General features: G+C 44.3%; 1 protein-coding gene across 1 annotated transcript in view; it reads left to right on the forward strand.

Moving 5' to 3' along the window:
- The first annotated feature begins 867 nt into the window (after nt 1-867).
- LOC139579008 (uncharacterized) overlaps nt 868-24,988 on the forward strand; it is a 38,717-nt gene continuing 14,596 nt past the window's right edge. The window contains exons 1-2 of the mRNA XM_071407190.1: nt 868-1,011; nt 2,380-7,216. Coding sequence (XP_071263291.1) covers nt 2,394-3,434 — 1,041 coding nt within the window. The 5' untranslated portion in view covers nt 868-1,011; nt 2,380-2,393 and the 3' untranslated portion in view covers nt 3,435-7,216. The remainder of the gene's footprint in view (nt 1,012-2,379; nt 7,217-24,988) is intronic.

Genomic DNA, 24,988 nt, shown 5'->3' on the forward strand with positions numbered 1-24,988 from the left:
ACAAGTTAATCTGAGACCTTTCCCTTCAGCGCCTCTTTGCAAAACAAGTTTTAGAAAGACACACTGCGCTTATAACCAGCAGCTTTGCAAATATGGGTGTTGCAGGAGGCGTTATGTGAACGCCCATAGTAACCAATCCAGTTGTGTAATTTGAAAGGAAAACATTGTCATCAGATGTAGCTCAACTACAAACATTCAAGCATAACACTGTATAACTTCTGTGTTGATAAAATGCTGTTTATAGTACAGGAATTAAACATGATTTTACGCTGTTGCCTTATTCTGCTAAACAGGTTCTTCGTTGTCACACTGACACATGAAACAATGAATGATTCAGGGCAGGCAATGCAAAATAAGTTGTTTGCATTACGTGCCCTGAGGCATTGATTCTCTCATGTGTCCGTGTGACAACGAAGAACCTGTTAGTACAGTTTGTCCTCTTTATGGTTAAGTGACTCATGTCTTAAATAGTGAGTTGATTCTAAATGAATGTGTATATATTAACGTACCGGTACTCTCTCCAGAGGGGATTCATGAAAAATACAAACCACACAGTGTGGTTGCTTTAAAATAATTACAAGATTTGAAAAGGGTGGCATGCTACTCATCGTTTTCAGCATTCTATGAAATGTATTGTGATTACCGGCTTGAATTTAATTCTGGACAGTTGAACACAAGCCATTTCAATTCATGTATTGAAATTATTTTCAGATCCAATTAACAAATTGGAGTTTGTATATTGTGTTACTAAGCATACTGATAAACTGTGATTTTAGTTGAGAGTTGGCAACAAACAAAAACATTTTTACCAAATAATATTAGGAGATTATAGTGTTAAATAGCCTTGGCTTTTTGCCCATGGAACTTTGGGGAGTGGTTAGGACACGTCTACATTCTGCACATAAACAACTCGGCAGGCTAAGAGTGAAACTATTGCTATACAATTGTAACTCCATAGCAGCCTAGCATATTACCAGTTCACGAACATTGAATATACTTGATTTGTAATAGGTAAGTTGTCAATTTTAATGATTTCTTTGGCATCAATGTACAATTGTAAACCTGTCTTCTGGATAATGATGGACATAAGCTGGTTGGTTACAGAAAGTCTTGGTTGTTTTATTAGACTAGTTGGACAAGACGTTCAAGGTTTGCTCAAAGATGATATCTTGCATTGAGGCTTGACTGATTTAAGACAACAATGTAGGCCTAAATGTTTTCGAATTGTTTTACAAGCACGCCGTACCAGCTTTTTTATTAAGTTCCTTAAATGTGCTGAGAATGTACCAAAGCCAAACTACTATGCTTCAACATTCCCAGGGAAGGATGTTTGCATAATAACCATTGGACAACAACACTCACCACGCTTTATGGTTCTTAGAATGTCTTATGCTAGCTGAGAAGCCTGTATTGAAATGCAAATTCCTCTTGAGGACATTACAATTCAGGCTCAGAAGGTTGATCACGTGATCACCTGTTTAATGATGGCTAAAATATGACAGGGAGAGGGGATTTTGTATTGGGACTTTTATTTATGATTATATGTGGATTAATAAATAGTAACCCAATTGGGATACATTCACATTACCCACAGATCTAGCCTCAGATGACCATAACCCCAATACTGATCTGCCATCGATAATGAAAAACATCTCACCCTATCGGATTGTCTTCTGTCCAGTTACTAGGCTACCTGTTCCATAGGTCCACAGTCCCTCGTTCGATTTGAAGAAAGTTAGCAAGGTATTTCACTGTACTTGTGCGTGTGACATTAAAACTTGAAACACATCCCGTAGTGTCCTGTTCTAGTCCTAGGCCCTACTGTATGTCTCATGCCCAGTTAGGCTCCAAGTCTCCAGCAGTTTGTGGCCTTAGCTGGCTATGAGTCCCCTGCCTTGTGAGTCTGCTAGGGTCTCAGGAAATGGGGTACCCACCATTTCCTGAACTGGTGGGCCTGCTGCCTTCAGGCGTGTACACCTAAGCCGGTACCCTCCTGGCCTCTATGAATGGTCACGAGAAATTATACTACTCCTCTAGTTTTACAGTCAGATGCAACTTGACTGTCCTGCCTTTGCAGACACCTTTGATTATATCTCTTTTATTGTTCAGATTTACATGGAAGGGCACATAGGCAGAACAGCAAAGATACAATGAGGGTGAAGTCCACCTCTAGTTAGTGTGTGTTTCTGTCGTGTTGAGAAGAGGATGCAAACCATTTTCTCAAGGACCACTCCGTAGAGACAATGACAGAAAAGTGCGTGTCCTCTTTCACTTAGAACAGTTAAATAAATGTTTTGCTCGTACTATTTGACAATCAAACCCACTCTTATTCTCTCTCCATCTTTCCACCTTTTCTACCTTGCCCTCCCTCTTTTCTAGAGTAAATCATAACCATGGAGACACTGAACGAAATTGATCACCTCCAATCGTCTGGCTTTGGTAGACCCCGGCCTAGACACGGCCTTCAACTCCTTCACTGGTTCTCCAACGACTATGTCACATTCAACAACGACAGCGAGATGGTGACAGTGCGCAACCCTAAGAAGAAGGCGTTTGGCTTCCACCGCTTCTTCGACAACATAGAGGAGCATGATGGCCAATGTAACCAACTGCTACCAGAACAGGACTTACCATACTACGAAGTGGGAAATCTGAATGCTGCAGGGTCTGAGAACCTGCCTGATTCTGTCATCCAAAACCACACAGAAAACAATGATGACAGCAACATAGACCGGATCATCATCAGCCTCCAGTCAGACCGTGTGTTGGACAGAATCTACGTGACCCAACATGATCATCACAGAGGTGCTTTTGACCCCCAGCGCACCTATCGCATCAGTAAGGGGTTGATCAGTATCATCCGTAATCTGGACCTGGATGATCTCCTGGAGCAGACTGGATACTCACTTCCTTGTCCTTCCTCCATGGACACACTTAACGAAATGAGACACCTCCAGTCATCTGGCTTTGGTACACCCCGACCTAGACACGGCCTTTATCTCCTTCACTGGTTCGCCCACGACTACGTCAAATTCAACAAAAAGGGTGAAATGTTGACAGTGTGCAACCCTGAGAAAAACGTGTTTGGCTTCCACCGCTTCTTCGACAACATAGAGGAGCATGATGGCCAGCGTAACCAACTGCTACCAGACCAGGGCTTACCATACTACGAAGTGGGCAATCTGAATGCCCCTGGGTCTAGGAACCTACCGCGTTATGTCCGCAAAAACTACATAGGACACAATGACGACAGCAACATAGACCGGATCATTATCAGCATACAGTCAGACCGTGTGTTGGGCAGAATCTACGTGACCCAACATGATCATCACAGAGGTGCTTTTGACCCCCAGCACACCTATCGCATCAGTAAGGGGTTGATCAGTATCATCCGTAATCTGGACCTGAATGAACTCCTGGAGCAGACTGGATAGTCTTAAGACGTTTCCCACCTGGCCCACAAATGTTTTCCCACAAATGTATACTTGGCATGGGTATGACATCATGTCTTCGATATTCCCCATACATTGTGTATTGTAGGAAATTGTGAATGTTTTTATTTAGATAAAGGGCCTTGTTTTCAGATGTTTCACATCCTGACACATTTTTTGTTATTTTCCCCCAACCATTTCACCTGTGTGGTGGAATTTCTACCTTTAACTAATAATGAGGAGAGGCAAAATCAATAATCAATCAAGGTATTACTTTTATTAAAAACGTATTATAATAAGGAGGCTGGTCGCACCACCCACGCAGGTGAAATGGAGTGGGAGCCTCCTGTACAAAGAGTACAGGAGCATTTATATAGTCAAGCTACCCCATGCATGCATCTGCAAAACACGTGACCCTATGTATGTGTATGTGTGTGTGAGGGGAGAAAACTGGGTGAAAAGGTTGTCTCGGTCTGTCGCAACTGAGAGAGGACAACAGGGGCCAGAATGACAGGAAGTCACTCCAGATATACTTCCTCTATGTATGGGCGTACTGGCCACACATGCAGAACACACACACACACACACACACACACACAAAACATGAATCTTTTGCCCAGAAAAAGGCTCCAAACAGAACAATAGCTTTATCACTGGTGTGCAGAATAATACACTTTGCCCTGTCTTCAGCTAAGCTAAGAGTAACCAGTTAATCTCTGTCAGCTGTTGGCTGAGCGCCCAGGTATCATGAGGTCATTCTACACACACAGAACAGTTAGAGAAGGCCTCGTATTAATACACACACACTTTTCTATCTTATATGAGTTAGTTTCTTTAACTATCTCAAGCCCAATGCCTAGGATTAAAGAAGGATATTTTAGTACACAAGCATTAGTAAGGTTCAACAGAAAATGCCCTCACACCTGCAATAGTTATTGCCACACGAGTTGGAACTAGGAAACTGTAGTTATACACGTGCTGCCAGTGGTCATTGTAGCATGTAAATCTTAGTGGTGCAAACAACAAAATGTTTTTGTAGATGCATGCCAGCAAAGCCACTACACACAACACTAAACAATACATTAATTGCACTATAACGGTGAAAACGGTGACCACAAACTGTTTGGGCCGACATAAAGCTGTCTCACCAGCAGTCCCAACACAATACCACTGCTACACCTGGCTATCAGCGGAGCCTTGTCTGGCAGCGAAACAGTTAATTCAGCCTCATTTACTGCCTTTAAAAAAAACATAGCTGATATGGCTGACTCGCTTAAACAAATGTGGTTTCTACTGACAATTAAGATGTACAAACTATGGCATAAGGGGACGACAAGCGGATAAGAGGGAATCTGTAATTTCGATTAAGACATTAATGAGCGAGCTAGGACGGACGTAGTCAAAATAAGTATTTGTTCAGCACTTTTGAAATGTACAGCGACAGAATTCAGAACATGGGTCATTATTACAGTATTTTCCCTGTACACCAAGTCAGAACCTTAGGATAAATAAAGAGGGCATATAAGCAGACAATGAAAGCTCTTACAATACGTGTGCACCACCAAGTCAGAACAGTAGGCTAAATTATGAACAGCTTACTACACAACATACACTTAGTATTACTTTCTTAGCTGCAGGATACATATCTCCCTGTCATATTACATAATTTATGCAGCAGCATACAATACATTTTTTGACTCACCCTGTTCTACTGTGATCACTGGAACAGGAAGGTGGCGCAGTGGTCCTTCGTGGGGAAATGTTGTCATCAAACTTTGACATCAAAGTCTGGCATTCTCTGGATGTATGGTGCTTTCAGACAACTGGGAAAAAAACAAAGCTGAATCATTACGCCAGTGATCTTCAGGTTGGAGCCCTCGAAAGAGGCCCAAGTTCCCGACTTGGAATTCCGAGTTTAATGACCGTTCAAAACGTATTTTCCCAGTAGGAGCTGATTTTCCCAGTTGTATTGAACTCACTGAAGTCTGACATTTCCCAGTTCTGAGTTTCCAGTTGTTTTGAATGCGGCAGAAATCATGATGGATTGACAGCATGGCAAATGTTGAATGTTTATCCTTTTAAGCTTGTAAAAGAAACCCTTAAACTGAGACTTGGACTACACACCCACTTCACTGAATAGCAGGCTTGTGATTGCTTTGCCGTTAGACACTGATTCCTTCCAAACCACTTATTCTTGAATTTTTCTAATTCCAACTTGTTGTGTAATGTTTATGTCCAATGGCCGATAAGCATCGATACATTTTATCTATAATTTCTCTTCATAATTTCTCTCTATATGACAAGGATTTGAAAAGGATTTCCCAGTCGATTATTGACTTGATTCATGATGACTGCTAGCTTGCTACTAAGATTTTGAAAGTATGATGTTGTCATGATCAGTCCAATCAAAGCTATGGTAGAGATAACATGATTTGACGTCATTTTATCTGTGGCCCATGACCTTGAGCCTTCTTGGATGGGCACCTATAATGTAACTCTATGGCAGCACCGAAGGGGCTTGAATTTTCAAGCTCTCCCCGTAGATTTTGCGGTGATGTAGTGTCCCCATGAGTGACAGAACACTGAGCCAATCACGGCGTAACTAGAGAACATTACCAACCCCTACACTTCGTATTTTCCGCTGGCTGCCCCACCACCACAGAATGCACTAAGCTAGGCTGAAACACCTGCATTTTGGAACAGCCGTACTCAAGAAAGCAAAAAATAGACAATTTTTGTATGCGGCTTTATTAACATTTTAAAAATATTTTATTTACATTGTTTGCAAACTGATATGTGACACGTATCAATGCCAAAATAACATGCAAAACAGGCACACAAAAACAGTTACTTTTTTAAAGCTAAACGGGTGGGTCTCAAAACAGGTGGGTCTCTGCCCCACCTACCCTGAATGACGGGGTTGCCACTGCGTGCTGCATTCAAACAATTAGCAAGTCAGAAATGTCTGAGTTTCCTAGTTCCGACAAGCACGTGAACACGGCATAAGTGTGTGTGTGTGTGGGGGGGGATTAATGTTTCTAATAAAATAATTGATTAGTTAATGAGTTGTTTTTTATTTAAAATGTTTAGTACAAAATGTTGAATGTATCAATAACATTTGTCTCAAAACATTCCAAAACCAATGACCGGGAAATTCTGTTTTTTAACATGAAAAAATCAACACCACACTTTGAACAACAGCCTATACTGTACTGTTAGACCATTTTTTCGTTATTCAAATTAAATAAAACTTATTTACATCAAATAATGTTTTACAAAAGTAAATAAATGATCCATTTATCTGAAACCTGGGTCGTTCCACCAATTAGGTGCCTTTTGAGTAGTGTAACCTCATTTTAAAACTCTGTCTTAAAGAGCACATGTTCAACTTAAAACCCCTTAAAGTCTAAGGGCCCAGGTGTAAGTCACACAACCAGTGCTGGACATGGAGAACCTAACTTGCTATTTATCTAACTTTTCTATCTCTGCAATTTTGTGTTTTCCAGACTCACGTAAGTTGTTGGCTGACCAAGATCTGTTTTATTTCAGTAACTATAACTAAAGTCTAAGGGCCCGGGACTGGGTTTCTACGAAGCTAACATACGGAATTATTTTAAGATGGTCATACCAAGGATCATTTAGCTATTTCATTTTTATGTATCAAAATATATTTTAGAAATTATTTGATGAAACATTGAATTTGGCCTTACTGCTATTAGCCCATAGAAACACATGAAATAACAGATTCTGACATGGAGAAAATCTAAAGGAGTTCTGTTTTTGAAGTGTCTGTGCTATATCTGAGAGAGACCCGAAAGCTCATAAAAAAACAATAATTAGTGTAATTACCCGTATACCTTTCACGTGGAAATGCCTTATTCACTTCCATTCATTTTTTAGTCCCGGTCCTGGGACACCTTCAGATGAGTCCCATGACGCCTTGTGGGGTTGTAGAGCAAAACACCATCATGCTCATGAGTGTTATCTTGCCCCTCAGTCTGGAGCTACCCCTCAGTCCGGAGCTGCCCCTCAGTCCAGAGCTGCCCCTCAGTCCGGAGCTGCCCCTCCGTCCGGAGCTGCCCCTCCGTCCAGTGGCACCCTCTAGGATGGTCTTCAGTCCGGGACCCGCTGCAAGGGTCCCCGCTCCAGAGGGTCCACCAAAGCGGGTTATGACTATGGTGAAGTGGGGTCCACGTCCCGCGCCGGAGCCGCCACCGCGGACAGATGCCCACCCAGACCCTCCCCTATAGGTTTAGGTTTGCGGCCGGAGTCCGCACCTTGAGGGGGGGGGGGGGGGTACTGTCACTCCCTGACCATAGTTTGCTTTGTAGGTTTTATGTTTTGTTTGGTCAGGGTGTGATCTGAGTGGGCATTCTATGTTGTATGCCTGGTTTGTCTATTTCTATGTGTTTGGCCTGATATGGTTCTCAATCAGAGACAGGTGTTTTGCGTTGTCTCTGATTGGGAACCATATTTAGGTAGCCTGTTTTGTATTGTGGGTTGTGGGTTATTGTCTATGTTATTTGCTTGTGTCTGCACTTGTTGTTCTATAGCGTCACGTTCATTTTGTTGTTTTATACGTTTTTCCATTGTTCTTCGTTAATAAATAGAAGAATGAATTCACATCACGCTACGCCTTGGTCCTCCTCTCTTCCACATTACGACGAACGTGACAACTGCGCTTATAACCAGCAGCTTTGCAAATTTGGGTGTTGCAAGAGGCGTTATGTGAACGCCCATAGTTACCAATCCAGTTGTGTAATTTGAAAGGAAAGCATTGTCATTAGATGTAGCTCAACTAAAAACATTCAAGCATAACACTGTCTAACTTCTGTGTTGATAAAATGCTGTTTATAGTACTGGAATTAAACATGATTATACGCTGTTGCCTTATTCTGCTAAACAGCTTCTTCGTTGTCACACTGACACATGAAACAATGAATGATTCAGGGCAGGCAATGCAAAATAAGTTGTTTGCATTACGTGCCCTGAGGCATTGATTCTCTCATGTGTCCGTGTGACAACGAAGAACCTGTTAGTACAGTTTGTCCTCTTTATGGTTAAGTTTTGTGACTGTGTGACATGGAAATGGCACAAGAATTAAAATGATTGAATCAAAGGTTGGCTTTCAGTATTCCATGTATCTCTTACGTCAGAGACATCTCTGAATCTAAAGAATATGTGGCATTGAAAGTATGACTCATGTCTTAAATAGTGAGTTGATTCTAAATTAATGTGTATATATTAATGTACCGGTACTCTCTCTAGAGGGGATTCATGAAAAATACAAACCACACAGTGTGGTTGCTTTAAAATAATTACAAGATTTGAAAAGGGTGGCATGCTGCTCATCGTTATCAGCATTCTATGAAATGTATTGTGATTACCGGCTTGAATTTATTTTTGGACAGTTGAACGCAAGCCATTTCAATTCATGTATTGAAATTATTTTCAGATCCAATTAACAAATTGGAGTTTGTATATTGTGTTACTAAGCATACTGATAAACTGTGATTTTAGTTGAGAGTTGGCAACAAAAAAACATTTTACAAAATAATATTAGGAGATTATAGTGTTAAATAGCCTTGGCATTTTGCCCATGGACCTTTGGGGAGTGGTTAGGACACGTCTACATTCTGCATATAAACAACTCGGCAGGCTAAAAGTGAATCTATTGCTATACAATTGTAACTCCATAGCAGCCTAGCATATTACCACTTCACGAACATTGAATATACTTGATTCAAAAATAGGTAAGTTGTCAATTTGAATTATTTCTTTGGCATCAATGTAGAATTGTAAACCTGTCTTCTGGATAATGATGGACATAAGCTGGTTGGTTACAGAAAGTCTTGGTTGTTTTATTAGACTAGTTGGACAAGACGTTCAAGGTTTGTTCAAAGATGATATCTTGCAATGAGGCTTGACTGATTGAAGACAACAATGTAGGCATAAATGTGTTCCAATTGTTTTACAAGTACACCTACCCAGCTTTTTTTATTAGGTTCCTTAAATGTGCTGAGAATGTACCAAAGCCAAGTCACTATCCTTCAACATTCCCAGGGAAGGATGTTTGCAAAATAACCATAGGACAACAACACTCTCACCACGCTTTATGGTTCTTAGAATGTTTTGTGCTAGCTGAGAAGCCTGTATTGAAATGCAAATTCATTGGCGTTCCTCTTGAGGACATTACAATTCAGGCTCAGAAGGTTGATCACGTGATCACCTGTTTAATGATGACTAAAATATGAAAGGGAGAGGGGTTTTGTATTGGGACTTTTATTTATGATTATATGTGGATTAATAAATAGTAACCCAATTGGGATACATTCACATTACCCACAGATCTAGCCTCAGATTATCATAACCTCAATACTGATCTGCCATCGATGATGAAAAACATCTCACCCTATCGGATTGTCTTCTGTCCAGTTACTAGGCTACCTGTTCCATAGGTCCACAGTCCCTCGTTCGATTTGAAGACCTAGACCCTGCTGTATGTCTCATGCCCAGTTAGGCATCAAGTCTCCAGCAGTTTGTGGCCTTAGTAGTAGCTGGCTATGAGTCCCCTGCCTTGTCAGACCCCCTGTCCTGCTAGGGTCTCAGCCACCTGACTTGGGGTACCCACCACTCCCTGACCCGGTGTGACTGCTGCATTCCGGCGTGTACACCTAAGCCGGTACCCTCCTGGCCTCTATGAATGGTCACGAGAATTTACGCTGCTCCTCCAGTTTTACAGTCAGATGCAACTTGACTGTCCTGCCGTTGCCCACACCTTTGTTATATCCCTTTTATTGTTCAGATTTCCATGGAAGGGCAGATAGGAAGAACAGCAAAGATACAATGAGGGTGAAGTCCTCCTCTAGTTAGTGTGTGTTTCTGTCGTGTTAAGAAGAGGATGCAAACCATTTTCTCAAGGACCACTCCGTAGATACAATGACAGAAAAGTGTGTGTCCTCTTTCTCTTGGAACAGACCGTTAAATAAATGTTTAGCTCGTACTTTTTGACAAGCAAACCCACTCTTATTCTCTCTTTCTCTCTCTCCATCTTTCCACCTTTTCTACCTTGCCCTCCCTCCTTTCTAGAGAACATACTAACCATGGAGACACTGAACAAAATCAATCACCTCCAATCATCTGGCTTTGGTAGACCCTGACCCAGACACGGGCTTCATCTCCTTCACTGGTTTGCCCATCACTACGTCAAATTCAACAAAAAGGGTGAAATGTTGACAGTGTGCAACCCTGAGAAGAAGGCGTTCGGATTCCACCGCTTCTTCGACAAGATAGAGAAGCATGATGGCCAGCGTAACCGACTGCTACCAGACCAGGGCTTACCATACTACGAAGTGGGCAATCTGCATGCTCCAGGGTCTGAGAACCTACCGCCTGATGTCCGCAAAAACTTCACAGGACACAATGACGACAGTAACATAGACCGGATCATTATCAGCATACAGTCAGACCTGGTGTTGGACAAAATCTACGTGACCCAACATGATCATCACAGAGATGATTTTGACCCCCATCGCACCTATCGCATCAGTGAGGGGTTGATCAGAATCATCAGTAATCTGGAGCTGGATGAGCTCCTGAAGCAGACTGGATAGTCTTAAGAATTTTCCCCCCTGGCCAAGGGCATATAGACAGAGGCATCGTACACATAATCTGATGGTCAAATTCAAGATCTTTAAATTAATTAATTATTTTCTTAAAAATGTATAATAGGCATTTGTGTTTGCTAGACTCACGTGAGTTACTAGCTGACCAAGATCCGTTTTACTTCAGTAACTTTAACTCAAGTCTAAGGCTGGGGTTCTACTAAGCTAACATATGGAATTATTTTAAGATCGTCATACCAAGGATCATTTAGCTATTGAATTTTGACTTTTAGTACCATTTTATGTATCAAAATTTACAGTATATACTGAACAAAAGTATAAACGCAACATGTAAAGTGTTGTTCCCATGTTTCATGATGTGAAATAAAGATCACTGAAATTTTCCGTTTGCACAAAAAGCTTATTTCTCTCAAATGTTGTGCACACATTTGTTTACATCCCTGTTAGTGAGCATTTCTCCTTCGCCAAGATAATCTATCCACCTGACAGGTGTGGCATGTCAAGAAGCTGATTAAAAAACGTCTTATGGCTGCAGGGGCAGTATTGAGTAGCTTGGATGAAAAGGTGCCCAGAGGTGCCCAGAGTATACTGCCTGCTCCTCAGTCCCAGTTGCTAATATATGCATATTATTATTAGTATTGGATAGAAAACACTCTGAAGTTTCTAAAACTGTTTGAATGATGTCTGTGAGTATAACAGAACTCATATGGCAGGCAAAAACCTGAGAAAAAAATCCAACCAGGAAGTGGGAAATCTGAGGTTTGTAGGTTTTCAACTCATATGGGTCAGTTTGCACTTCCTACGACTTCCACTAGATGTCAACAGTCTGTAGAACTTTGTCTGAGACTTCTACTGTGAAGTGGGGTCGAAAGATACGGGAATGAGTAAGGTCTATCATGAGCTGACCATGCTCTGACCATGCGCGTTCACATGAGAGGGGAGCTCTGTTCCATCGCACTTCTGAAGACAATGGAATTCTCCGGTTGGAACGTTATTGAAGATTTATGTTAAAAACATCCTAAAGATTGATTCATTACATCGTTTGAAATGTTTCTACTGACTGTTCTGGAACTTTTTGACATTTCGTCTGCTTTTAGTGAACGCGCTTCGTGACTTTGGATTTGTTTACCAAACACGCTAACAAAAATAGCTATTTGGACATAAATGATGGATATTACCGAACAAAACAAACATTTCTTGTGGAAGTGGGAGTCCTGGGAGTGTATTCCGACGAAGATCAGCAAAGGTAAGTGAAGATTTATAATTATTTTTATGAGTTTTGTTGACTGCACAATTTGGCGGGTAACTGTATGGCTTCCTTTTGTGGCTGAACGCTGTTCTCAGATTATTGAATATTGTGCTTTTGCCGTACACCTTTTTGAAATCTGACACAGCGATTGCATTAAGAACACGTGTATCTTTTTTATCTATGTAAAACATGTATCTTTCATCAAAGTTTATGATGATTATTTCTGTTATTTGATGTGGCTGTGCAATTTCTCCGGATATTTTGGAGGCATTTCTGAACATGGCGCCAATGTAAACAGGTTTTTGGATATAAATATGAACTTTATCGAACAAAACATATATGTATTGTGTAACATGAAGTCCTATGAGTGTCATCTGATGAAGATCATCAAAGGTTAGTGATACATTTTATCTCTATTTCTGCTTTTTGTGACTCCTGTCTTTGGCTGGAAAAATGGCTGTGTTTTTCTGTGATTTTGCGGTGACCTAACATCATCGTTTGTGCTGCTTTCGCTGTAAAGCCTTTTTGAAATCGGACACTGTGGTGGGATTAACAAGAAGTGTATCTTTAAAATGGTGTGAAATACTTGTATGCTTGAGGAATTTTAATTATGAGATTTCTGTTGTTTGAATTTGGCGTCCCTGCACTTTCACTGGCTGTTGTCATATCGATCCCATTAACGGGATTGCAGCCATGAGAAGTTTTAAACAGCATGATCATTACACAGGTGCACCTTGTGCTGGGGACAATAAAAGGCCACTCTAAAATGTACAGTCAGAGGTGTAAAAAGTACTCAATTGTCATACTTAAAGATACCTTAATAGAAAATGACTCAAGTAAAAGTAAATGTCACCTAGTAAAATACTACTTGAGTAAAAGTCTAAAAATATTTGGTTTTAAATATACTTAAGTATCAAAAGTAAATGGAATTGCTAAAATGTACTTAAGTATCAAATGTAAAAGTATAAATCCTTTCAAATTCCTTCTATTAAGCAAACCAGACAGCACAATTTTCTCGTTTATTTTATTGACGGATAGCAATGGCACACTCCAACACTCAGACATAATTTATAAATGAAGCATTTGTGTTTAGTGAGTCTGCCAGATCAGAGGCAGTAGGGATGACCAGTGATGTTCTCTTGATAAGTGTGTGAACTGAGTATTTTCCTGTCAAAATGTAACGGTACTTTTGTGTGTCAGGGAAAATGTATGGAGTAAAAAGTACATTATTTTCTTTAGGAATGTAGTGAAGTAAAAGTTGTCAAAAATATGAATAGTAAAGTACAGATACCCCAAACAACAACTTAAGTAGTACTCTAAAGAATTTTTACTTAAGTACTTTACTTAAGTACTTTTTTGCTTAATTTTTACTTAAGTACTTTCTTTTTTTAAAAACCGTGTACAGTTTTATCACGCAACACAATGCCACAAATATCTCAAGTTTTGAGGGAGCGTGCAAATGACATGTTGAGGAATGTTCACCAGAGCTGTTGCCAGAGAATTGAATGTTCATTTCTCTGTCATAAGCTGCCTCCAACGTCAATTTAGAGAATTTGGCAGTAGGTCCAACCGGCCTCACAACCGCAGACCACGTGTAACCACGCCAGCACAGGAAGTCCACATCCGGCTTCTTCACCTGCGGGATCGTCTGAGACCAGCCACCCGGACAGCTGATGATACTAAGGAGCTGTTTTGTGGTGAAAATCTAATTCTTACTCCCCAGTGGGTGGGCCTTGCTCCCAAGTGGGTGGGCCTATGCCCTCCCAGGCCCACCCATGGCTGCGCTTCTGCCCAGTCATCTGAAATCCACAGATTAGTGCCGAAGGAATTTATTTAAATCGACTGAGTCGATTATATGAACTTTAACTGAAACTTTCCTTGATGAAAGGTGGATATCGAGGAGGGGAGGACTCTTCCTTTCACCTACAAATGACATCTCCTTGACCACTTATCAGTTTCCAGGTCACGGAGGAAAGAGGAGTGAGGAGAGAGGGTGGAGGACAGACATTTTTTTCCAAATGGGAAAAGACCTTTGTGTCGATTCTCCAAACTTGCCCCAAAGTATGCACTTGCACTTGGATTTCAAAGCATTGGGTTGGTGTTAGCATTGGCTGGAGAGAGTGTCCATCATTATCAAATCCATCAGGACTCTAGAATCTAGAGAACATAACAGATACTCAATCCATTCCCGGGGGACCCTTCTTCCTCTTTGATGAGGTTTAACGGTTGGCATCCAATAAATGTTGCATTACCACCACCTACTAGACGGAAGTATAAATCCCTTATAATTTTCTTTAAAAATAAATAGAAAATCTAACAAATAGAAATAAAATTAACCTACCATCTAACACTACACTCACAATTTAAAAACACCCAAATACCTCTCTGCAGCTGCCACCACAACCTCTATTTTCTGCAAATTACATTCCATCCCTGCAGTACATTTGAGAACCATTGCTATAAATGCCAATAATACAATCTTACTGAAACATACATTACTTGTTGGCCTATCCCTCTGTACTGGTACAGATCTACTACTCACACAACTCCTCTCAGGATCCCTTGACCCATCTTCCTTCCGGGGGACCACCAGAGAGTGCACATTTTTTTGTTTTAGCCCAGCACTACCACAGCTGTTTCTAATGAGGAACTTGAATCAATGATTGGTTAATTATTTGTTTATTTTTTTTCTGGAAATTACTAAATGTTTATTGTATCAATAAGATCACTCTCACCCTTCTCTCATAGCCCCGAGAGACATGCAAGCGACCAGGAATTCTTGTTTCAAATAACATGAAAACATCAACATACTTTGAACAACAGCCGTGTGAGTTTCGTCAAAGTGTAGGATTTTGTTTTCCTACAATACTCTGTACTTATTACATCTGCACCTGCCACGCCCTCTACAGCTCATCCAGTGTCCCCTTGAACTGCCGCCACTCCCTCAGTGCTCTTTCCCTCTCTCTCTCTCTCTGTGTGTGTGTGTGTGTGTGTGTGTGTGTGTGTGTGTGTGTGTGTGTGTGTGTGTGTGTGTGTGTGTGTGTGTGTGTGTGTGTGTGTGTGTGTGTGTGTGTGTGTGTGTGTGTGTGTGTGATTGTGTTGGTGGAGACAGGTGTGCTGGAGTCAGAGCAGATCCCCACCAGCTGCAACCTGTTCCATAATCAAGACCTCTACAAATACTCAGCCCTGCCACTTCCACCAGCCAGATTGTAATCTCTGCTCAGTCAGTCTATGTTTCTAGCTGTTTAGATGCTGTTGTCCTGTTGTGCCTGTTTTCCCTTGCCTGACGTTGTTTTCCTCTCCGCTACAGTTCTGCCCGCTCTGACTCTGGTCGCTGTCTCCAGTCTGAAGTCTCGTCAGTCCTGCTACTCTGTCCTGGATCCCCCACTCTACGGCTCCCTTGGATTCCCCTCCGGACCTGCTTACCATGTCCCAATACCTCTCGCTCCAACCTCAGCCTCCGCACCTGGTTTCCTGCAACTCGCCTGAGCTTCCCCTGGCCTGCACTCAATCTTCCCTGTCTTCATTTTCTTTCCTTCTTTTTTCTAATTCCTCCTGTTTTCTTTATTTGTGGATGTTCAATATATGACTCTCAAGGTTAAATTTGTGTCTGAAAAATATCCCGCAGTCACCACAGCTAAATGGTTTCTCTCCAGTACCTGTATGTCTGCACATGCGTAAGGCTCCTCGAGTCAGAAGCTTTTCCCTCAGACATCACAGCTAAATGGTTTCTCTCCTGTGTGAGTCAGTAAATGTTAGGTTATTTCCTCTTCTTGTTGAAGCTTGTGGATGGAAGCTTGTGGATGGTGTATGGAAAGAAATGAGGGAGCAGCTGCACAACATCCATGTGGAGAACGTGGCCCCCCCAGTAAAATCAATCTGCTCTGTGTGTTGGATCGAGCCAGAGATGATATGGTGGTTCTGAGACAATATTTTGCTCTGACTGTGTGGTGTCTCTCTCTCTGCCTATCTGTCTATCTGAATCATATTTCCACCCACAACTTACTTATTTTCACCAGGTCACACTTTTTAGCCATGACTAAATCATTGAAACCAAGCCCAAACTCTAAACCAAATCTCTTCCTCTTTAGGACAGTCAATTTAAAAGGACCCTTCAATTTGCTTTCGAATGACACTGGATGCGGAGAGATGCCATAAGTGTTCTCTCCACAGTAGACTTCTGAGGGTATTTGATGAAGTAATTAAGCATTTGTTTGTAATATCTTACAGTAAACAAAAACCTTTCAACTTGATCTCTACATAACCATTTTTGTGTTTTCAAAATGTTGTGGGGGGGAGGGAGGTGCAACTCAATACTTGGAAGGTGTTCCTAATGTCTGGTATACTCAGTATAAACCCCTTGATTATGGCTTGTGTATTAATTGTAGTAGCGTCACTGTGTTATGATATCATAACTAGAGTAACTAGAGCAATAAGAGTCTATTACTGGATATAGTCTTTGGGATAGTTTTTGTTGTCATGGGAGACTTAAAAAAAAATATTTAGCTGACCACCCCTTTACAACTCGGAAGGCATGGTTTTGTGTCACGAACATCGTAGAGAGGAGTCTAAGGCGCAACGTGATGATACTCCACCTTCTTTTAATAAAGAAATAACACTGAACAAACTACACAAAATAACAAATGAACGTGAACGCTAAATGACACGAGTGCAGACATGCAACATCACATAGACAATAACCCACAAACCAAACTGGAAAATGGCAACCTAAATAGGATCCCCAATCAGAGACAACGACAAACAGCTGCCTCTGATTGGGAACCAATCCAGGCCACCATAGACCTACATATGCCTAGACTACACACACACACGCCTAGACATACAAAAACCCCAGACAATACAAAACAATCATATCCACCCTCGTCACACCCTGACCTGACCAAAATAATACAGAAAACATAGAATACTAAGGTCAGGGCGTGACAGTACCCCCACCCCCCAAAGGTGCGGACTCCCGACCGCAAACCTGAAATTATAGGGGAGGGTCCGGGTGGGCATCTACCCTCGATGGCGGCTCTAGATCTGGATGCCGCCCCCCTTCTTTACACTGAGTCCTCAATTGTAGCACTGACCCGTGGATCATCGCCGGAGGCTCTGGACTGTGGATCCTCGCCGTAGGCCCCGGGCTGGGGACCCTCGCTGCGTGGATCATCGTGAATGTTCTGGGCTGGGGACCGTCGCTGGAGACCCCGGACAGGAGGGCGACTCTGGCAGCTCTGGACAGGAGGGAGACTCTGGCAGCTCCGGACAGGAGGGAGACTCTGGCAGCTCCGGACAGGAGGGAGACTCTTGCAGCTCCGGACAGGAGGGAGACTCTGGCAGCTCCGGACAGGAGGGAGACTCTGGCAGCTCCGGACTGAAGGGCGTTGCTGGAGGCTCCGGACTGACGGGCGACACTGGAGGCTCCGTACTGGAGGGCTTCGCTGGAGGCGCCGGTCTGGAGGGCGTCGCTGGAGGCTCCGTACTGGAGGGCGTCGCTGGAGGCTCCGGACTGACAGCCTTTGTTGGAGACTTCGTGCCATGACTCCTCACTGGAGGCCTCGTGCCATGGATCATCACTGGAGTCTTCTTGCCATGGATCATCACTGGAGGCTTCGTGCCATGGAATATCACTGGAGGCTTCTTGCCATGGATCATCACTGGAGGCTTCTTGCCATGGATCATCACTGGAGGCTTCTTGCCATGGATCATCACTGGAGGCTTCGTGCCATGGATCATCACTGGAGGCTTCTTGCCATGGATCATCACTGGAGGCTTCGTGCCATGGATCATCACTGGAGGCTTCTTGCCATGGATCATCACTGGAGGCTTCTTGCCATGGATCATCACTGGAGGCTTCGTGCCATGGATCATCACTGGAGGCTTCTTGCCATGGATCATCACTGGAGGCTTCTTGCCATGGATCATCACTGGAGGCTTCGTGCCATGGATCATCACTGGAGGCTTCGTGCCATGGATCATCACTGGAGGCTTCATGCCATGGATCATCACTGGAGGCTTCGTGCCGAGGACACGCACCTCAGGGCGAGTGCGAGGAGGAGGAACAGGGCGTACTGGACCCTGGAGGCGCACTGGAGGCCTGGTGCGTGGTGCCGGAACTGGTGGTACCGGGCTGGGGACACGCACCTCAGGGCGAGTGCGGGGAGGAGGAACAGGACGTACTGGAACCTGGAGGCGCACTGGAGGCCTGGTGCGTGGTGCCGGAACTGGTGGTACCGGGCTGAGGACTCGCACCTCAGGGCGAGTGCGGGGAGGAGGAACAGGGCGTACTGGACCCTGGAGGCGCACTGGAGGCCTGGTGCGTGGTGCCGGAACTGGTGGTACCGGGCTGGGAACACGCACCTCAGGGCGAGTGCGGGGAGGAGGAACAGGATACACTGGACCGTGGAGACGCATTGGAGATCCAGAACATAGAGCTGGCTCAATATGTCCTGGCTGGATGCCCATTCTAGTCCGGCAAACGCGAGGAGCTAGAATAGAGCGCACCGGGCTAAGAATGCAAACTGGAGACACCTTTGATGCAGTTGTCCCTCCACTTCATCTGTTTGACTCATTGGTCTTAAGGTTGGAGACGGCATGTTGGTTTTGTGTATGTTGAATGTAATATTATGCATGAAACATCCATTTAGGCACTGAACCTGGCACACCTATGTGATCTGCTTCAGGCAACAGCTCAGTACGTTATACATGTACTGTACTTGATATTTTAAAAAATGTGTAGAGTTGCCTGGGTTTTCAAACGGGCAATCAGGTCCAAACCCATAACACCTAAATTGGACGAGACAGACGTGTTGGGGATTTCCTGCAAGAATGAGCACCGGCTTCACTTATTGACTGGGCGAGCCTGACGGGCCGGCAGTGGCATGGGCGCTGGACAAGCCGGCTGGGGCATAGAAGCCCGACGAACCGGCTGAGGCGTGGGAGCCTGATGATCCTGTTGAGGCGTGAAAGCCTGATGATCCCACTGAGACGTGGGCGCCTGACGAACCGGCTGAGGCGTAGGAGCCTGATGGCTGGGAGGAACCAAACATTACATGTATTTGATAATTGTAACGATCGTCTGTTGAAGAAGGTGTGGACCAAAGCGCAGCGTGGGAAGTGTTCATGTTTATTTATTAAAAACTGAACACTGAGACAAAATAACAAAATGTAACAACACGAAACAGTTTTGTCTGGAGCAGACACAAAAACAGAAAACAACTACCAACAAAGCATCGGTGGGGAAAAGCTACCTAAGTATGGTTCTCAATCAGAGACAACGATAGACAGCTGCCTCTGATTGAGAACCACACCTGGCCAAACACAAAAAAATACAAAACATAGAAAATGAACATAGAATGCCCACCCAAATCACACCCTGACCTAACCAAAATAGAGACATAAAAAGCTCTCTACGGTCAGGGCGTGACAATAATAGTAAATTATACACTTTTAATACTGAAAACAAATGACTAATTACATTTTCTGTAACGCAGAATTCTGTCTAAGTCATCTCTGAACCTTTATTAACATCTTCTCTTCTTTCAGACTTCTTATCTTACCCTATGTGAGGTTCTAAAACAGTAGCACTTTATTTAAGCCCACACTTATCAGGCACCAATTTGCAGATTTTAAGTAAGAGCCAATAGCTGCAAGGTTGCTGGTTCAAACCACTGGAGTTTTTCTGAAATCAAATTGAAGTAATATCTAATAAGTGTCCAAGAAACGTCCTATGAAACACTTACAAACTACAAATTAGTGCCTAAAAAGTGTGGGCTAAAATATAGTGCTAGGCTGTCATCCTACTCTGACCTGGCCTTTAAATGACTGTATGTGGTCATCAACTCTTCTTGCCATAACGGCTTCAGTCATCTATCCTTTATCTCTTGAATCCCTGAGCTCCTCAGTCATCTTCTGGAATGTCCTCCTCTCCATCTCACCTAAACTCCCCCACCTGTCAACGAGGCTTGTCTGGTCACCTGAGAAGACAATATTGTATACTGATGTCAACAATAACAACAATATTGTCGTGGTGAAATTGTCGTGAGCTATTGACTTACTTGAACAGGATCACCTTCAAACTGCTCATGCTCACCTACAAAGCACTCAATGGACTTGCGCCCTCATACATTACTGACCTTCTGCACCCCTACATTCCCACCAGCTCACTGCACTCTAACAGTGACCTCCTCATCATCCCTTGCACCATGCTCAACTCCATAGGAGACGTTGCTTTTAGCAGTGCAGCCCTCCAAAATAGCAAACAAAAACTTTTAAAAACTGGCACGAATCTCAGGTTTATTGTACCGATGCGGTGGTACAAGACAAGCGTAGCTTAACCTCTTTCTAAATATGTTCACAATACAATTCACTTTTAAATTGTTCTCTAATTAAACATTATGGAATACCCAAGTCGACTGTTTTATTGGTTTGACATGCGTCACCTAACTGTGATTGCGCCCAGGTGCGTCTCGTTATTGGTTGATGGGGTTTTACCTATAAATTGACAGTGTTCCTCTGTGGCTAGAAGATTCCCATTATTTGTTAAGGTTGGAGTGCCTTGAGAGGACAAGATAGGTGAAGGTGACTTAGACCAAATTTCCAGTAATGGCAGCCTGGTAGCTGAACCATAAGTATTGTAAAAGTATGACCTCCTGCCAGGATCAGCTCTCCTTCTCCCTGGGCACGTCTCCCTAAACCTATGACCTTTGTATGTATTGCCGTTTCTAATTTACAGTGAAGGCTAATAAGTATATATTGGTGATTAGCTCTGAATGTGTGACATTATATTAGCTCTGAAGATTGTGTGACTGTCAGGTTTTGGCCAGGACTGTTCTGGTTTTTGTCACTAGATGTCCCCATTGCACCTTTTTTGAACCTTTTGTTTTTTCCTTGCTCTATTATTGTTTGCACCTGTGTGTCGTTCCCTTGTTGGTATTTAAACCCTGTGTGTTCCTCAGTTCTTTGCTCAGTGTTTGTATGTTAGCACCCAGCCCTAGCCCAAGCCTTGTTGTGAACATATATTTTCTCTTGTTGGATTTTCCAGAGGTTCTCTGGTTTTGTTCTTGTGTATTTTGGATTAGTCTTTTGAGGTTTGTTTTTTCCCTTGCTGTTCTTACCACTTTGTGGATTTTCTTTGTATTTTAGAAGATATCCATTTTTTGCCTCTTGGCTTTATTTTGGACATTGTGGATTTATATACTTTGCCTGAAGATCTTGTTCTTTTATTAAACCACCATCTCTAGTACTGCTGTGTCTGCCTCATCTTCTGGGTTCTGCCGATTATTAGTGACTGTTTCTCGCACCGGGTCGTGACAGAAACACTGAGCCATTAAAATGAACCCAGAGGCAGCCAGTACCCAGGACTTTTTTCCCATGCTGTCCCACCACGAGGGGACTGTCCAACGTCACGAAGCTGCTCTGGTTCAGCAAGAGGCCTTAATGGCTGGACATTCTCAACTTCTGTCGGAGATGATGACTTCCATAAAGCAGATTTCTGATCAACTTTCTCCTGCAACCGCTTCTGCTCCAGTTCATCAGATTCAAGTGCCCGTGGCAGTTAACCCCCTGGCTGAACCTCGTCTGCCGCCTCCCCAACTGTTCTCAGGTGATCCGAGTGTTTGTAAGGGGTTTTTCACCCAATGTTCTCTCTCCTTCGAGCTGCAACCCTCGTCGTTTCCCACCGACCGGTCCAAGATAGCATATATCATCACCCTGCTGTCGGAAAAAGCCCTAGCCTGGGCTACTGCTGTGTGGGATGCCCAAAGTCCCTGCTGTGCCAGCTACTCTACCTTTGCTGAAGAATTCAAGCGAGTGTTTCAAGGTCCTACCAGCGGTCCTGACTCAGCCAAACAGCTCCTGACACTCCGCCAAGGTCGGCGCAGCGTGACGGACTATGCCATCCAGTTCCGCACGGTGGCAGCAGCGAGTGGCTGGAACGACGAGGCGCTCACAGTGTGCTTTTTGAAGGGCCTTTCCGACACCATCCAAGATGAACTGGCCACTCGGGAACCACCGGACAACCTCGAGTCCCTGATCAAGTTGGCTTCACGCATAGACCAGCGTCTGAGAGAGAGAGAGCTCAACCGTAGATCTCTCACCCTAGCTCCTATCGGTCCCAGCTCCGAGTCTCCACCTTTATCGTCGCTGACTCCACCGGAACCCATGCAGGTTGGACGCATCTCCCAGGCTGAGAGAGACCGCCGGATGAGGGAGCGATGCTGTCTATATTGCGGCAAACCGGGCCATTTCCTCTCCACGTGTCCCGGGCTCCAGGGAAAACGCACTCTCCCGTGCAGGCCTGGGAGGACTGTAACGGGAAACATAACCTCCTCCCATCCATCCAACTCCCGCCTGCTCATTCCAGTTACCCTTTCCTGAGACAACCACGAGCTTCCCCTTCAAGCCTTGGTAGACTCTGGAGCCGCAGGTAACTTCATGGATGGTGTCTGGGCGAAGGAGAATGGCGTTCCCTCTGAACCTCTAAGTGACCCCATAAGGGTTACTACGTTGGATGGAAGCCCTTTGGGATCTGGACTTGTCACTCGTGTCACTACCCCCTTGCGACTTTCAGTTTCCCAACACCAGGAAGTGATGAACTTTCATCTGACCTCGTGTTCCGAGTTCCCTCTCGTCCTTGGATACCCCTGGCTTCACAGCCATAACCCTCACATCGACTGGTCTGTGGGCACTATCAAGCAGTGGGGTCCTACGTGCCAAGCCACTTGTATCTTCCCAAGTTCCCCGAGTTCCCCTCCCGAGTCTCTAGAATCCATCGACCTGTCCCGAGTTCCCGAGTGTTACCATGACCTCAAACCGGTATTTAGCAAACAGAGGGCCACCAAACTACCACCCCATAGACCTTACGATTGCCCCATCGACCTGTTTCCGGGCACCTGCCCCCCCAGGGGTCGGATCTTTTCCCTATCTCCTCCCGAACGAGCTGCAATGGATACCAACATCAAGGACACTCTGGCAGCAGGCCTCATGCGTCCATCCACCTCACCGGCGGGAGCAGGGTTTTTCTTTGTGGCCAAAAAAGACGGGGGATTACGTCCTTGCATCGACTACCGGGGACTTAATGCCATAACCGTCCGTAATCGCTACCCGCTACCCCTTATGGCCACAGCCTTTGAGCTGCTCCAGGAAGCAGTGGTCTTCACTAAGCTTGACCTGCGGAACGCATACCATCTTGTGCGGATCAAACCCGGTGACGAGTGGAAGACCGCTTTCAACACGCCTACTGGTCACTACGAATACTTGGTGATGCCCTTCGGCCTGACCAACGCCCCGGCTGTGTTCCAAGCGCTCATAAACGATGTGCTTAGGGATATGCTTAACATTTTCGTGTTTGTTTACTTGGATGACATCCTCATCTTTTCGAGCTCCCTTCAAGAACACACTAAGCATGTCAGACAAGTGCTCAAACGCCTCCTAGACAGCCATTTGTACGTTAAGCCGGAAAAGTGTGAATTCCATTCCTCTCGAGTACAATTCCTGGGATTTGTAGTGGAACCCGGTCGAGTCCAGATGGACCCCAAGAAGGTAGGGGCGGTAGCAGATTGGCCCACCCCCAAGTCCGTTAAGGAAGTTCAGCGTTTCCTGGGCTTCACTAACTTCTACCGCAAGTTCATCAAGAACTTCAGCTCGGTGGCAGCCCCTCTCTCAGCTTTAACCAAGGGTGGCAACACAAGGTTTCTGTGGGGAAGAGAAGCTGAGACGGCCTTCCAAGGACTCAAGCAGCGCATCCTCTCTGCTCCCATCCTGACACTACCGACGGCGGATTAACCTTTTGTGGTGGAGGTAGACGCATCAGAGGTTGGTGTTGGAGCTGTCCTGTCTCAGAGGGGTGAAGACAAGAGGCTTCATCCTTGCGCCTTCTTCTCTCACCGGCTTACCCCGGCCGAGAGGAATTACGATGTGGGGGATCGTGAGCTCCTAGCGGTTAAGATGGCATTGAAGGAATGGAGACACTGGCTCGAGGGGGCTTCTCAACCGTTTCAAGTGCTTACGGACCACAAAAATCTGGAGTATATCCAGCAGGCGAAGCGGTTGAACTCCAGACAAGCTCGATGGTCTCTTTTCTTCAGCCGATTCCAGTTTATTCTCACCTATAGACCCGGGTCGAAGAATCTCAAACCGGATGCCTTGTCACGAGTCTACTCTCCTGCCATTCGAGAAGATACTGACATGACTGTTCTTCCTGCCGCTAAGATCGTGGCTCCAATCTCGTGGCAAGTTGAGGATACCGTGAGACAAGCTCAAGCCATCGAACCGGGTCCTAAAGGAGGTCCTGCCAATCGGTTGTTTGTTCCCAAGGCAGCAAGATCCCAAGTCCTTCTGTGGGGGCACTCCTCTCGCCTCACCTGTCACCCGGGCGTAGGTCGCACCTTGGAGTTCATTCAGCGTAAGTTCTGGTGGCCCACCATAAAAGAAGACGTTGCCACTTTCGTCAAGGCCTGTCCCGTGTGCTGCCAGGGCAAATCTTCTCACCTCCGCCCTCAAGGACTCCTTCACCCTTTATCTATTCCCCACCGACCCTGGTCCCATATCTCGTTGGACTTTATTACTGGCCTTCCTCCGTCCCATGGTAATACTACTATCCTAGTCATCATCGACAGGTTTTCTAAGGCGGCCAGGTTTGTTCCCTTGACCAAATTACCTTCTGCCAAGGAAACAGCTGA

This window comes from Salvelinus alpinus, chromosome 6 (assembly GCF_045679555.1).
Source record: "Salvelinus alpinus chromosome 6, SLU_Salpinus.1, whole genome shotgun sequence".
Lineage (NCBI taxonomy): Eukaryota > Metazoa > Chordata > Actinopteri > Salmoniformes > Salmonidae > Salvelinus > Salvelinus alpinus.